Genomic DNA, 17,008 nt, shown 5'->3' with positions numbered 1-17,008 from the left:
GGCGGGAACACACATTCTTAAAACATGTTTTTAATTTATTGTGGGTCACACATTCTGACGACCGTCAGAAATGGTGACCTGTGTGGTAATGGCTCTATGACGACTCTAAATCAGAAACAACGGCTCCAGATTAGTGTGAATCGATTAAATAACTACCCCAAACCATCTTTGAAAGTTTTAATACCTTTGGGAAGCAGTTACAGTGGGAACACACATTCTTAAAACATATTTTTTGTGGGTCACACATTCTGACGGCCGTCAGAAATGGTGACCTGTGTGGTAATGGCTCTATGACGACTCTAAATCAGAAACAACGGCTCCAGATTAATGTGAATCGATTAAATAACTACCCTAAAGGATATTTCGAAGTTTTAATACCTTTGGGAAGCAATTATGGTGGGAACACACATTCTTAAAAGATCTTTTTTGGGGGGGGGGTCACAAATTCTGACGGCCGTCAGAAATGGTGACCTGTGTGGTAATGGCTCTATGACGATTCTAAATCAGAAACAACGGCTCAAGATTAGTGTGAATTGATCAAATAAATACCCCAAACGATCTTTCGAAATTGTAATACCTTTAGGAAGCAGTTACTGTGGGAACACACATTCTTAAAACATGTTTTTTTTAAATTGTGGGTCACACATTCTGACGGCCGTCAGAAATGGTGACCTGTGGTAATGGCTCTATGAAGACTCTAAATCAGAAACAACGGCTCCAGATTAGTGTGAATCGATTAAATAACTACCCCAAACGATCTTTCGAAGTTTTAATACCTTTGGGAAGCAATTGGGAACACACATTCTTAAAACATGTTTTTTTTTTATTGTGGGTCACAGATTCTGACGGCCGTCAGAAATGGTGACCTCGGTGGTAATGGCTCTATGACGACTCTAAATCAGAAACAACCGCTCCATATTAATGTGAATCGATAAAATAACTACCCCAAACCATCTTTGAAAGTTGTAATACCTTTGGGAAGCAGTTACAGTGTGAACACACATTCTTAAAACATATATTTTTTGTGGGTCACACATTCTGACGGCCGTCAGAAATGGTGACCTCGGTGGTAATGGCTCTATGACGACTCTAAGTAAGAAAAAATGGCTCGGGATTAATGTGAATCGATTAAATAACTACCCCAAAGGATATTTCGAAGTGTAATACCTTTGGGAATCAGTTACGGCGGAAACACACATTCTTAAAACATGTTTTTAATTTATTGTGGGTCACACATTCTGACGACCGTCAGAAATGGTGACCTGTGTGGTAATGGCTCTATGACGACTCTAAATCAGAAACAACGGCTCCAGATTAGTGTGAATCGATTAAATAACTACCCCAAACCATCTTTGAAAGTTTTAATACCTTTGGGAAGCAGTTACAGTGGGAACAAACATTCTTAAAACATATATTTTGTGGGTCACACATTCTGACGGCCGTCAGAAATGGTGACCTGCGTGGTATTGGCTCTATGACGACTCTAAATCGGAAAAAACGGCTCAAGTTAGTGTGAATCGATGAAATAACTACCCCAAACCATCTTTGAAAGTTTTAATACCTTTGGGAAGCAGTTACAGTGGGAACACATATTCTTAAATATTATATTTTTTGTGGTTCACACATTCTGACGGCCGTCAGAAATGGTGACCTCTGTGGTAATGGCTCTATGACGACTCTAAATCAGAAACAACCGCTCCAGATTAATGTGAATCGATTAAATAACTACCCCAAACGATCTTTCGAAGTTTCAATACCTTTGGGAAGCAATTACGGTGGGAACACACATTCTTAAATCATGTTTTTTTTAAATTGTGGGTCACACATTCTGACGGCCGTCAGAAATGGTGACATGTGTGGTAATGGCTCTATGACGATTCTAAATCAGAAACAAAGGCTCAAGATTAGTGTGAATCGATAAAATAACTACCCCAAACCATCTTTGAAAGTTTTAATACCTTTGGGAAGCAGTTACAGTGGGAACACATATTCTTAAATATTATATTTTTTGTGGGTCACACATTCTGACGGCCGTCAGAAATGGTGACCTGTGTGGTAATGGCTCTATGACGACTCTAAGTAAGAAAAAATGGCTCGGGATTAATGTGAATCGATTAAATAACTACCCCAAAGGATATTTCGAAGTGTAATACCTTTGGGAAGCAGTTACGGCGGGAACACACATTCTTAAAACATGTTTTTAATTTATTGTGGGTCACACATTCTGACGACCGTCAGAAATGGTGACCTGTGTGGTAATGGCTCTATGACGACTCTAAATCAGAAACAACGGCTCCAGATTAGTGTGAATCGATTAAACAACTACCCCAAACCATCTTTGAAAGTTTTAATACCTTTAGGAAGCAGTTACAGTGGGAACACAAATTCTTAAAACATGTTTTTAATTTATTGTGGGTCACACATTCTGACGGCCGTCAGAAATGGTGACCTCGATGGTAATGTCTCTATGCTGACTGTAAGTAAGAAAAATGGCTCGGGATTAATGTGCATCGATTAAATAACTACCCCAAACCATCTTTGAAAGTTTTAATACCTTTGGGAAGCAGTTACAGTGGGAACACACATTCTTAAAACATATATTTTTTGTGGGTCACACATTCTGACGGCCGTCAGAAATGGTGACCTGTGTGGTAATGGCTCTAGGACGACTCTAAATCGGAAACAACGGCTCAAGTTAGTGTGAATCGATGAAATAACTACCCCAAACCATCTTTGAAAGTGTTAATACCTTTGGGAAGCAGTTACAGTGGGAACACATATTCTTAAATATTATATTTTTTGTGGGTCACACATTCTGACGGCCGTCAGAAATGGTGACCTGTGTGGTAATGGCTCTATGACGACTCTAAATCAGAAACAACGGCTCAAGATTAGTGTGAATTGATCAAATAAATACCCCAAACGATCTTTCGAAATTGTAATACCTTTAGGAAGCAGTTACTGTGGGAACACACATTCTTAAAAAACGTTTTTTTTTATTGTGGGTCACACATTCTGACGACCGTCAGAAATGGTGACCTGTGTGGTAATGGCTCTATGACGACTCTAAATCAGAAACAACCGCTCCAGATTAATGTGTATCGATTAAATAACTACCCCAAACCATCTTTGAACGTTTTAATACCTTTAGGAAGCAGTTACGGTGGGAACACACGTTCCTAAAACATGTTTTTTTTTATTGTGGGTCACACATTCTGACGGCCGTCAGAAATGGTGACCTGTGTGGTAATGGCTCTATGACGACGCTAAATCAGAAACAACCGCTCCAGATTAATGTGAATCGATTAAATAACTACCCCAAACGATCTTTCGAAATTGTTATACCTTTAAGAAGCAGTTACTGTGGGAACACACATTCTTAAAAAATGTTTTTTTTTATTGTGGGTCACACATTCTGACGGCCGTCAGAAATGGTGACCTGTGTGGTAATGGCTCTATGATGATTCTAAATCAGAAACAACGGCTCAAGATTAGTGTGAATCGATGAAAAAACTACCCAAACCATCTTTGAAAGTTTTAATACCTTTGGGAAGCAGTTACAGTGGGAACACACATTCTTAAAACATATATTTTTTGTGGGTCACACATTCTGACGGCCGTCAGAAATGGTGACCTGTGTGGTAATGGCTCTATGACGACTCTAAGTAAGAAAAAATGGCTCGGGATTAATGTGAATCGATTAAATAACTACCCCAAAGGATATTTCGAAGTGTAATACCTTTGGGAAGCAGTTACGGCGGGAACACACATTCTGAAAACATGTTTTTAATTTATTGTGGGTCACACATTCTGACGGCCGTCAGAAATGGTGACCTCGATGGTAATGGCTCTATGCTGAATGTAAGTAAGAAAAATGGCTCGGGATTAATGTGTATCATTAAATAACTACCCCAAACCATCTTTGAAAGTTTTAATACCTTTGGGAAGCAGTTACAGTGGGAACACACATTCTTAAAACATATATTTTTTGTGGGTCACACATTCTGACGGCCGTCAGAAATGGTGACCTGCGTGGTAATGGCTCTATGACGACTCTAAATCGGAAACAACGGCTCAAGTTAGTGTGAATCGATGAAATAACTACCCCAAACCATCTTTGAAAGTGTTAATACCTTGTGGAAGCAGTTACAGTGGGAACACACATTCTTAAAACATGTTTTTTTTAATTGTGGGTCACACATTCTGACGGCCGTCAGAAATGGTGACCTGTGTGGTAAAAGCTCTATGACGATTCTAAATCAGAAACAACGGCTCAAGATTAGTGTGAATTGATCAAATAAATACCCCAAACGATCTTGAGAAATTGTAATACCTTCAGGAAGCAGTTACTGTGGGAACACACATTCTTAAAAAAAAATTTTTTTTATTGTGGGTCACACATTCTGACGACCGTCAGAAATGGTGACCTGTGTGGTAATGGCTCTATGACGACTCTAAATCAGAAACAACCGCTCAAGTTAGTGTGAATCGATGAAATAACTACCCCAAACCATCTTTGAAAGTGTTAATACCTTGTGGAAGCAGTTACAGTGGGAACACACATTCTTAAAACATGTTTTTTTTTATTGTGGGTCACACATTCTGACGGCCGTCAGAAATGGTGACCTGTGTGGTAAAAGCTCTATGACGATTCTAAATCAGAAACAACGGCTCAAGATTAGTGTGAATTGATCAAATAAATACCCCAAACGATCTTGAGAAATTGTAATACCTTTAGGAAGCAGTTACTGTGGGAACACACATTCTTAAAAAATTTTTTTTTTTATTGTGGGTCACACATTCTGACGACCGTCAGAAATGGTGACCTGTGTGGTAATGGCTCTATGACGACTCTAAATCAGAAACAACCGCTCCAGATTAATGTGTATCGATTAAATAACTACCCCAAACCATCTTTGAACGTTTTAATACCTTTAGGAAGCAGTTACGGTGAGAACACCCGTTCCTAAAACATGTTTTTTTTTTATTGTGGGTCACACATTCTGACGGCCGTCAGAAATGGTGACCTCGATGGTAATGGCTCTATGCTGACTGTAAGTAAGAAAAATGGCTCGGGATTAATGTGTATCGATTAAATAACTACCCCAAACCATCTTTGAAAGTTTTAATACCTTTGGGAAGCAGTTACAGTGGGAACACACATTCTTAAAACATATATTTTTTGTGGGTCACACATTCTGACGGCCGTCAGAAATGGTGACCTGTGTGGTAATGGCTCTATGAAGACTCTAAATCAGAAACAACGGCTCCAGATTAGTGTGAATCGATTAAATAACTACCCCAAACGATCTTTCGAAGTTTTAATACCTTTGGGAAGCAATTACGGTGGGAACACACATTCTTAAAACATGTTTTTTTTTACTGTGGGTCACACATTCTGACGGCCGTCAGAAATGGTGACCTGTGTGGTAATGGCTCTATGACGACGCTAAATCAGAAACAACCGCTCCAGATGAATGTGAATCGATTAAATAACTACCCCAAACGATCTTTCGAAATTGTAATACCTTTAAGAAGCAGTTACGGTGGGAACACACATTCTTAAAACATATATTTTTTGTGGGTCATACATTCTGACGGCCGTCAGAAATGGTGACCTGTGTGGTAATGGCTCTATGACGATTCTAAATCAGAAACAACGGCTCAAGATTAGTGTGAATTGAGCAAATAAATACCCCAAACCATATTTGAAAGTTTTAATACCTTTGGGAAGCAGTTACAGTGGGAACACACATTCTTAAATGATATATTTTTTGTGGGTCACACATTCTGACGGCCGTCAGAAATGGTGACCTGTGTGGTAATGGCTCTATGAAGACTCTAAATCAGAAACAACGGCTCCAGATTAGTGTGAATCGATTAAATAACTACCCCAAACGATCTTTCGAAGTTTTAATACCTTTGGGAAGCAATTACGGTGGGAACACACATTCTTAAAACATGTTTTTTTTTTATTGTGGGTCACACATTCTGACGACCGTCAGAAATGGTGACCTGTGTGGTAATGGCTCTATGACGACTCTAAATCAGAAACAACCGCTCCAGATTAATGTGTATCGATTAAATAACTACCCCAAACCATCTTTGAACGTTTTAATACCTTTAGGAAGCAGTTACGGTGGGAACACACGTTCCTAAAACATGTTTTTTTGTATTGTGGGTCACACATTCTGACGGCCGTCAGAAATGGTGACCTTTGTGGTAATGGCTCTATGACGACGCTAAATCAGAAACAACCGCTCCAGATTAATGTGAATCGATTAAATAACTACCCCAAACGATCTTTCGAAATTGTAATACCTTTAAGAAGCAGTTGGGAACACACATTCTTAAAACATATATTTTTTGTGGGTCACACATTCTGACGGCCGTCAGAAATGGTGACCTGTGTGGTAATGGCTCTATGACGATTCCAAATCAGAAACAACGGCTCAAGATTAGTGTGAATTGATCAAATAAATACCCCAAACGATCTTTCGAAATTTTAATACCTTTAGGAAGAAGTTACTGTGGGAACACACATTCTTAAAACATCTTTTTTTTTTGTGGGTCACACATTCTGACGGCCGTCAGAAATGGTGACCTGCGTGGTAATGGCTCTATGACGACTCTAAATCGGAAACAACGGCTCAAGTTAGTGTGAATCGATGAAATAACTACTCCAAACCATCTTTGAAAGTTTTAATACCTTTGGGAAGCAGTTACAGTGGGAACACATATTCTTAAATATTATATTTTTTGTGGGTCACACATTCTGACGGCCGTCAGAAATGGTGACCTGTGTGGTAATGGCTCTATGACGATTCTAAATCAGAAACAACGGCTCCAGATTAATGTGAATCGATTAAATAACTACCCTAAAGGATATTTCGAAGTTTTAATACCTTTGGGAAGCAATTATGGTGGGAACACACATTCTTAAAACATCTTTTTTGGGGGGGGGGGTCACAAATTCTGACGGCCGTCAGAAATGGTGACCTGTGTGGTAATGGCTCTATGACGATTCTAAATCAGAAACAACGGCTCAAGATTAGTGTGAATTGATCAAATAAATACCCCAAACGATCTTTCGAAATTGTAATACCTTTAGGAAGCAGTTACTGTGGGAACACACATTCTTAAAACATGTTTTTTTTAAATTGTGGGTCACACATTCTGACGGCCGTCAGAAATGGTGACCTGTGGTAATGGCTCTATGAAGACTCTAAATCAGAAACAACGGCTCCAGATTAGTGTGAATCGATTAAATAACTACCCCAAACGATCTTTCGAAGTTTTAATACCTTTGGGAAGCAATTGGGAACACACATTCTTAAAACATGTTTTTTTTTTATTGTGGGTCATAGATTCTGACGGCCGTCAGAAATGGTGACCTCGGTGGTAATGGCTCTATGCTGACTCTAAGTAAGAAAAAATGGCTCGGGATTAATGTGAATCGATTAAATAACTACCCCAAAGGATATTTCGAAGTGTAATACCTTTGGGAAGCAGTTACGGCGGGAACACACATTCTTAAAACATGTTTTTAATTTATTGTGGGTCACACATTCTGACGGCCGTCAGAAATGGTGACCTGTGTGGTAATGGCTCTATGACGACTCTAAATCAGAAACAGCGGCTCCAGATTAGTGTGAATCGATTAAATAACTACCCCAAACCATCTTTGAAAGTTTTAATACCTTTGGGAAGCAGTTACAGTGGGAACACACATTCTTAAAACATATTTTTTGTGGGTCACACATTCTGACGGCCGTCAGAAATGGTGACCTGTGTGGTAATGGCTCTATGACGACTCTAAATCAGAAACAACGGCTCCAGATTAGTGTGAATCGATTAAATAACTACCCCAAACCATTTTTGAAAGTTTTAATACCTTTGGGAAGCAGTTACAGTGGGAACACACATTCTTAAAACATGTTTTTTTTTATTGTGGGTCACACATTCTGACGGCCGTCAGAAATAGTGACCTGTGTGGTAATGGCTCTATGACGACGCTAAATCAGAAACAACCGCTCCAGATTAATGTGACTCGATTAAATAACTACCCCAAACGATCTTTCGAAATTGTAATAACTTTAAGAAGCAGTTACGGTGGGAACACACATTCTTAAAACATGTTTTTTTTAAATTGTGGGTCACACATTCTGACGGCCGTCAGAAATGGTGACCTGTGGTAATGGCTCTATGAAGACTCTAAATCAGAAACAACGGCTCCAGATTAGTGTGAATCCATTAAATAACTACCCCAAACGATCTTTCGAAGTTTTAATACCTTTGGGAAGCAATTGGGAACACACATTCTTAAAACATGTTTTTTTTTATTGTGGGTCACACATTCTGACGGCCGTCAGAAATGGTGACCTGTGTGGTAATGGCTCTATGACGACTCTAAATCAGAAACAACCGCTCCAGATTAATGTGAATCGATGAAATAACTACCCCAAACCATCTTTGAAAGTTTTAATACCTTTGGGAAGCAGTTACAGTGGGAACACATATTCTTAAAACATATATTTTTTGTGGGTCACACATTCTGACGGCCGTCAGAAATGGTGACCTCGGTGGTAATGGCTTTATGAAGACTCTAAATCAGAAACAACGGCTCCAGATTAATGTGAATCGATTAAATAACTACCCCAAACCATCTTTGAAAGTTTTATTACCTTGTGGAAGCAGTTACAGTTGGAACAGACATTCTTAAAACATATATTTTTTGTGGGTCACACATTCTGACGGCCGTCAGAAATGGTGACCTGTGTGGTAATGGCTCTATGACGATTCTAAATCGGAAACAACGGCTCAAGATTAGTGTGAATCGATAAAATAACTACCCCAAACCATCTTTGAAAGTTGTAATACCTTTGGGAAGCAGTTACAGTGTGAACACACATTCTTAAAACATTTTTGTTTTGTGGGTCACACATTCTGACGGCCGTCAGAAATGGTGACCTCGGTGGTAATGGCTCTATGCTGACTCTAAGTAAGAAAAAATGTCTCGGGATTAATGTGAATCGATTAAATAACTACCCCAAAGGATATTTCGAAGTGTAATACCTTTGGGAAGCAGTTACGGCGGGAACACACATTCTTAAAACATGTTTTTAATTTATTGTGGGTCACACATTCTGACGGCCGTCAGAAATGGTGACCTGTGTGGTAATGGCTCTATGACGACTCTAAATCAGAAACAACGGCTCCAGATTAGTGTGAATCGTTTAAATAACTACCCCAAACCATAATGTTCACTGCCCCCCCAGTCAAAGCAGGCTGCATCTGGCCCTGCTGGACATGTCAGTAGGTTTCTGTAATAGGATTATCCTTCTTGTCTAATCAGGCTTCAGCCCTAGCTGTTTTCTGTTCCTTTTGTTTACAGACAATTTTGCTCTACAGAATCCAATTAATAAGCTGCTTTTACTGTAAACCCTGCTGCCTCTCTGGCAGAACCCAGCCTCTGGCACGGCTCATCTCTGTGTCCTCAGGCCCTGCATGGTGCTCTGTGTGGGTTAGGGGGGTCTTGCATGGTGCTCTGTGTGGGTTAGGGGGGCCCTGCATGGTGCTCTGTGTGGGTTAGGGGGCCCTGCATGGTGCTCTGTGTGGGTTAGGGGGGCCCTGCATGGTGCTCTGTGTGGGTTAGGGGGGCCCTGCATGGTGTTCTGTGTGGGTTAGGGGGGCCCTGCATGGTGCTCTGTGTGGGTTAGGGGGGCCCTGCATGGTGCTCTGTGTGGGTTAGGGGGGCCCTGCATGGTGCTCTGTGTGGGTTAGGGGGGCCCTGCATGGTGCTCTGTGTGGGTTAGGGGGGCCCTGCATGGTGCTCTGTGTGGGTTAGGGGGGCCCTGCATGGTGCTCTGTGTGGGTTAGGGGGGCCCTGCATGGTGCTCTGTGTGGGTTAGGGGGGTCCTGCATGGTGCTCTGTGTGGGTTAGGGGGGTCCTTCTGGGGGCTGCTGTAGGGTTAGGAGGTTCACATACTCACACAACTGGCCAGAGCAGACATGCCACAAAAATGAGCAAAATCACTTCATTAGTATTTGTGTATGTGTATTTGGTTATTATATGTTTCTTTGTTTCTTTCCTGAACATGGCTGATATCAGATTTCAAAGAGTCAGTGGTCACTTGATCTGCAGCCAAATGTTGTACCCATGAGATGTACTTATTCCACTAAAGCTGCCTTCTTATTCCTGTTGGGTTGGCAGGGGGCTTCCTGAAGGTGATGGAAGAGGATGCGGCAGAGAGGAGCAGGAGGAGGAAGGTGAACCAGATGAGGGCCAACGGTGTGTACGGGTGCAGGAACTGTCAGCGGCGTCTCTCATCCCCACTCACACTGAATCACAGCCCCTATCACTGTCTAAAAACACAGTCGAAAACACTCGAGCACTTTCCAACAGACCTGTTTGTTTAATCCCACACTAGTACTCAAAATACTCGAAACGTGCTCGTTTTTGATCCCCCCCCGGGAACAATGACGTCAATGCAACATCCCTTGAAGTTACAACCCTGGTTGTTAAATCACACTCACCTTTAAGTGTTTTAGTGTCTACTTACGCTTCCCCTCTGCCTGTCTACCCTCTGCCTGTCTGTCCTCTACCTGTCTCTCCTCCGCTTGTCTCTCCTCCGCCTGTTTCTCCTCTGCCTGTCTCTCATCAGCTCTGAAGCAGAAGGGGAACGAGGCCTTTGCGCTGGGGGACTACGAAGCGGCCGTGCAGCACTACAGCGCTGGGCTGGAGGAGCTGCGAGACATGCAGCCCCTCTACACCAACAGAGCACAGGTCACATCCATACTGCTAGGCTGTTCGTTCATCTTATTTACTAGCCAGATAATACTTAGACTGTACCGTGACCCCTCGACAAGTGTTGAGTCAGACATCCGTACCACCGGCAGGTATATAACAAGACAAAGACAACTTCTACTGTAGTTAACTTTCTCTCTCAGGCCGCAGGGTGTGTGTTTACTGAGAGGCCGTGGCATACATGACTGTGTCCCTTTGTTCTTCCCTGCTCCACCTTTCATGCAGGCCTACATCAAGCTGGGGAGGTTCCAGCAGGCCATCGAGGACTGCGAGTGGGCCCTGAAGGTAGGTCCGGCTGCTGGACTGCAGAGCCTGGGGCTGCGGGGTCAGGGAGCTGGGCCCTCATTCATCATCATGTCAGCTCAGAGCTGGGGGAGGGGTGAGCTTCGCGGTATGCCCCGGGAGCTTACCGGGCAGAGGGATGGAGGGATGGGGAGGAGATGAAGAAGAGGAGAAGAGTGGGGGGGGGACAGTGTAGAAGATAAGCTGGAGAGGGGGAAGAGGAGAAGCAGGACGGGAGGAGAGTGATGGGAGGAGAGTGAGGAGAAGGAGGCGAGGTTGGAATTAAAGCTATAAAGTAGGTTGAAGGCAGGCCCGCAGAGCTTTGCTGTGAGGAGCTCTCCTCACATGAAAGTGCTCCTCGGTCCAAACAAGGCCAGCTGGGCCGGGCACCAGAACTGCTGTTCTAAACAGGAAGCTGCCCGTGTTGAACTGTAATCACACAGTAGGTGCTGACAGTTGGGACTGAGGACAAGAAGCTGTGATTGAAGAGCAAAGTAAACAAACATTGTCAAACCGTATGTATCAGACTGATTTAAAAGGAACAATTGATTTTCGATCTTTCTCTCCATCCAGAACGTCTCCTTATCTGCTTCCCGCTTTTTCAAGGCTTTATTTTCTGTTTTTCGGGTTCTCTCAACGGTGTCGGTTTTTTGGTTGTTCATGAATTTTGTGTGAGGACGTGTCAAGGAGTGCCTCTCATGGTGTTTGTCCCTGTGCCAGTGTGATGAGCGCTGTGTGAAAGCCTTCCTGCACATGGGCAGAGCACGCCTGGCCCTGCGGGACTACAATCAGGTGAACTACATGACTGCATGACCCCACAGGACTACTCTCACTACCACATTACAGCATTCAGTATGACATGAATACACTAATCAGGGGTGTGGGGTTCATTATACAGTACATGGATGGGACCACTTTTTAGAAAGGTCTGTCACCCCTACTTTTTATTAAATTAAAACAATTATATTTAACGGCTGCTTCCTCACTTATTAAATAAAGCTGTCCCACCCACACTTGAAAACAAACCTACGCCCCTGGCATCAATAGCTACATTATTACTACATAACTCCTTCACTGTCATTTGTTTCAGCATTAGAACATGCTCTACCAGATCACTACAATCATTGACACATTACTACATGCATTACCACGTCACTACATACATGATTACCAAATTACTTTGTTCCTTAAACCTGAAATGCAGGGGTATCCTTCTCAGTTCAGATGTACAATCTCCTGAGTGAGGCAGTTTGTTGTTGTCTCCCTCTGAGACCGCCTATTGATCTATTAAAATGCAGACTAGACAGCCCTTTAATTTGCTCCTTTCAATGTCTGCCTAGATTGCCAGCCCTAGATACTAAGCTTTCTACAACAAATGGATTTCTGCTCGCTTTTTGTTTGGTTTCATTTTTTGCTTGGTGCTGTATTCTAGAGAACAGAAGAACAGCATATGATTTTCTCCTGAGCTGAGGGAGAACAAACTTGACGAAGCTCGGATGATTTATCGATTTTGGGAGCTGGAAGAGATCATTGGAAACACGTTGACCCATCACATTACCCCAGCGCTCCTAAAAACATCTCCTGCCTGTTTTATAGGCGAGAAGTAGCTACCGGATGATGGTGGAGATAGATCCATCCAAGGCAGCCATGGTTCAAGGTAAGATCATTATCGGATCGAGACAAGGATTGAAATGAGAAGCAGGTAATTGCTCACTTTGGACCTAATTATAGACATGAGCAATGCTTATCCATTTAGTTAATCAATACAGATTTTAATGTATTCTACATTTCTTCATGCCCAAATCCTTCTGTGAATTGTTTTGGTCTTTGGCCAAACCTATTGACATACTTATTTGATAGACTGGCCTGCTACAGAAGGGCCCACACACTCACTGCCGTAAACACATTTTGACCACGTTTGACTTGAAAACGAAGATGCCCGAATCGTTGAACCCATTGAAAGTGCATTTTTGTGAGAGGCAGAGTGTGCCTTCCCAACTTCTCAAACTCAACAGTTCTGCGTCCCTCTGAGACTCAGAACCAGAGGAGAAGGGGCATTAATAATGTAGGATTGATGGACTCCAAGCCTGAACTCTCCCCCACAGCTGCGGTCAAATCAGACCGATTCAAGGTTAGCGTGCCTCTAATCCTTAAGAGAAACCTTGTCCATCTCAGTCGATCTCGCATCCATCCCCCAAAATTGCCTCCTCATTGGTCTCAAGCTACCATGGCAACCGAGGGCTTGAGACCGCTCACTGTAACCCTTCCACTGAAGCCAGGTCTGGATCTCAGGTGTGTGTGTGTGTGGATTGTGTACATTGTGTGCTTCCGTGGGTGCATGTGTGGGACGGCTCTCTCTTTCTGGAAGGCCTCATTTAGTCGTCTTCATAAACAGATGGTTCCAGCAGCTCTTCTGAACCGGAGCTCCTCTGCTCATTCTGCTGTTTTAGTTTGTCAATATGAAATGCTGCTTGGTTCCCTGAAGAGTGAATACATAAACACATGCACACATGTGCATGCAGCACGAACACACACACACCATATTGTTGAGCTGTGCTTTATTGAAGAACAGATGTTAAGAACCACGTTAGACAGGAGACAAGGATCTCTCTGGAAGCTTATTAACATTCACAACACAGACCAAGTCGGGCCTGGATGAAGCCTTTTCAATGGATAAAGATTCACTTGAATTTCCATTTTGAATTAATGACCATGGCCTCATCGTTGCCTGTTCAAACCAAATTAACCACCTCAGCTTTATTTATTCAAATGTAAGGGGGAACCATCTCAATGAATGTATCTACTGTATATAGGTTCCCCTTCAGTGGATTCTTGGGTAGCAGATTTGCATCCTCAAACCTCCCCCAACCTAGTCTGTTGTATTCATGCTATACACATGAGCTGGTTTCCCAGACTCTTCCTCCAGGACTTCACAGGAGGAAACTCTGATCTGCCTTCATCCTCTCTGCAGGGGGTCGTAAGCAACACAGAGGGATGAGCCTCTATATCCACACTAAGTGTGACTTAGTGCACCATGAAATCCTTTTATTTAATTATCTTACATTTTCCATTTTATTTTTAGTGTTAAGAAAATGTAGTTTTTTTTTCATCCAACGATTAAAAATGTTCTCGCTCTCACAGACACATCACCACTTGTTCACAGTTAACACCTTTTTTGTTAAATCCATTTGTATTAAAGCAAAAATAATCCGAATCTGTGATGCTTGATTCCGACCATGTTTGCTAGGTTGTGACTGGGTTCCCGGTGTGACTGGGTAGCATGGCTCACCTTCATGCTTCATGCACCGCTGCTCCCAAGACTGTTTGTCTCTCAGACCAGGTTCTCTGTGGTTATCTTGCCTGTTTTCTCCCTCCCTCCCTCCCTCCCTCCCTCCCTCCCTCCCTCCCTCCCTCCCTCCCTCCCTCCCTCCCTCCCTCCCTCCCTCCCTCCCTCCCTCCCTCCCTCCCTCCCTCCCTCCCTCCCTCCCTCCCTCCCTCCCTCCCTCCCTCCCTCCCTCCCTCCCTCCCTCCCTCCCTCCCTCCCTCCCTCCCTCCCTCCCTTTTTTCCATCTCCCCTCTCCATCTTTCGTCCTTCACTCCCTCCCTCCCAGAGTGTCTCCTCCAGGTGGACCAGGTGGAGCAGAGGGAGGAGCAGGAGCGCCGTGCGTGGGAGGAGATGGAGAGGGGTGAGGAGAAGGCCAGGAGGGTGCCCCAGCTGCTGGAGAAGCTGTCCAGGCCTGATCAGATCCCTCTCTACTACTGCGGAGGCCTGCAGCTGCTGGCACAGGCCATTACAGACTGTGAGTACCTCTTCCAGACTCGACGGCTCCCTTTTGAAAAATCTCTCTCCTCGCTCTCCCTCTCTTGCGCTCTCTTTCCTAGTCTCTCGCTCCCTTTCGCTGCCCCCTCTTTCTTCTTCAATCGCTCTCTTTTTCTGTCCTGCTCTCCTTTTTTCTCCCTGTCTCCTCTCTCAGTCTCCTTTCTCTCTATGTCTATCTCTCCATGTGACTACTTCTACCCCTTTCCCCCCACTTGATTTCTTTCTCCTCCCCTTCCTCTCTCCCCCCTCTCAAAGCCCATCTTTCCCCTTCCTGACCATTTGATCTCTCTCTCCACAAATGGTCTGTGCCCTCTCTCTGTAGCCTGTGAGCCAAATGGATGTCATTGGCTGCCCTCCTCCAGGTCCAGGAAAGAGGAGGATGAAAGAGGAGGGGAGGAGAAGGAGGGTCGTTTGGCAGCAGCAGTGTGTGTGTGTGCGTGTGTGCGTGCGTGTGTGCATGTGTGTGTGTTATATCTATAATGTGTGAGTGCTGAGCCTTAACTGTGCCTTACCTCCTTCCCTGTTAGCAGACTTGTCACTATCTGTTATGCTGCCGTGGCAGATGAAAGAGTTTGGCTGTGTAAAGCCCAATGTTTGCTGTGGTGGAAGCAGACCATTTGTACAGCTCTGAAGGATGGAGGATGTGAGGGAGTCTTGACCCTGTCCACTATTGGATTTCTCCTCATGGTACATTGGCTCGTCAGAGTTAGCAACCTCCAATACTTTCCTCCACAGACACGCTGAATGCTCTTCCAGAACCAGTGGTCAGAGCTGCAGTCATATATATTAACTGACAGTTCCATCAGCCATGAGGTGTTGTTTAACTCTCTGCTAGGGCAGTACAGAATACAGAAAGAAGGGAGAGTTATGGATAGAGAGACAGTGAGAGGGAGGGAAAAGGAGGAGACAGTAAAGTATAGATAGAGAGAAAGAGGTAGAGAAAGAGAGAGGGAGAGAGAAAGAGATGGAGATGGGTGGAGAGAAGGTAGAAAGATAGAGGGATGGAGAAAAGAAGAAGATGAAGATAGGGAGACAGAAGAGAGAGTGTGAAAGAGAAGGAAAACAGAGGGAGGAAGGGAGATTGATGAAGGGAGATTGATGAAGGGAGATTGATGAAGGGAGATTGATGAAGGGAGATTGATGCCCTGGCAGACTATGTGTCATCTGCTACTGTGAGAGGATAGCATATCATTCATGGACCATTTGCATACGGACCAGCAGTACATTCAATAATTTCCTATACAGAGACTTTTCTTACTAGTTCTATTAAGCCTGTCTTATCTAAGTCTACTTGCATGCACTTACTACACAGGTGGTAGATCAGTTTATCCTAGTGTTTATTTGACCTTAGCACACTAACCTTACTGCACTAGCCTACAGCTGACCTTAGCACACTAACTTTCCTGCACTAGCCTACAGCTGACCTTAGCACACTAACCTTACTGCACTAGTCTACAGCTGACCTTAGCAAACTAACCTTCCTGCACTAGCCTACAGCTGACCTTCGTACACTAACCTTCCTACACTAGCCTTCATCTGACCTTCGTACACTACCTTTACTACTTAAGACTTTATCATATCATGGAGTCTGTACTGCTTTCTTTGTGGGGGTTTTTCTCACAATGTGCTGCAGTATTCTATATCTGAAGGCCCAGGATTCACATTTGTCATTGCATTGTTCCATTGTGATACAGTGTGTAGCTTTGTTCCCAGCTATCCATCACCCAGAGTAAAGGCTATCATTTCCCATCTGGCCTGTTCTTTCTACTCCCGCACGACAAACAACCTCCATGCTTGTGTTAGACGATCCACGGCCTGTCTTCACGATGTCACTCACTGAAAAGGGCACAGTTACATCATTCACAGAGGTAGAAGGAGGGAGGGAGGGGGGGGGAGGCTGGAGGAAAATAGAACGATGGGGGTGGGGGGGCTGGGTCAGAGTGGACAGAAGGAAGAGAGATAAAGAGAAATGAAGAGCGTACAAGGGAGGCGGGGGTGAGGAGAGAGAGAGAGAACGAGAGAGAGATTGGGGAGGAGGAGAAAGGTGGAGGTAGAGAGAGAGAGAGAGAGAGAGAGAGAGAGAGAGAGAGAGAGAGAGA

At 43.7% G+C, this 17,008-nt stretch overlaps 1 protein-coding gene across 1 annotated transcript in view; it reads left to right on the top strand.

Annotated features, from left to right (window-relative positions):
• ttc12 (tetratricopeptide repeat domain 12) overlaps window positions 1–17,008 on the top strand; it is a 64,358-nt gene that overhangs the window by 36,538 nt on the left and 10,812 nt on the right. The window contains exons 4-9 of the mRNA XM_084674985.1: window positions 10,214–10,291; window positions 10,665–10,786; window positions 11,033–11,092; window positions 11,810–11,881; window positions 12,686–12,746; window positions 14,701–14,889. Of these exons, the coding sequence (XP_084531111.1) occupies window positions 10,214–10,291; window positions 10,665–10,786; window positions 11,033–11,092; window positions 11,810–11,881; window positions 12,686–12,746; window positions 14,701–14,889 (582 nt within the window). The remainder of the gene's footprint in view (window positions 1–10,213; window positions 10,292–10,664; window positions 10,787–11,032; window positions 11,093–11,809; window positions 11,882–12,685; window positions 12,747–14,700; window positions 14,890–17,008) is intronic.

The sequence above is a fragment of the Hypomesus nipponensis genome, chromosome 15, assembly GCF_054491055.1.
Source record: "Hypomesus nipponensis isolate SF chromosome 15, ASM5449105v1, whole genome shotgun sequence".
Classification (NCBI taxonomy): Eukaryota; Metazoa; Chordata; class Actinopteri; order Osmeriformes; family Osmeridae; genus Hypomesus; species Hypomesus nipponensis.
This window is presented reverse-complemented; position numbering and strand designations above follow the sequence as displayed.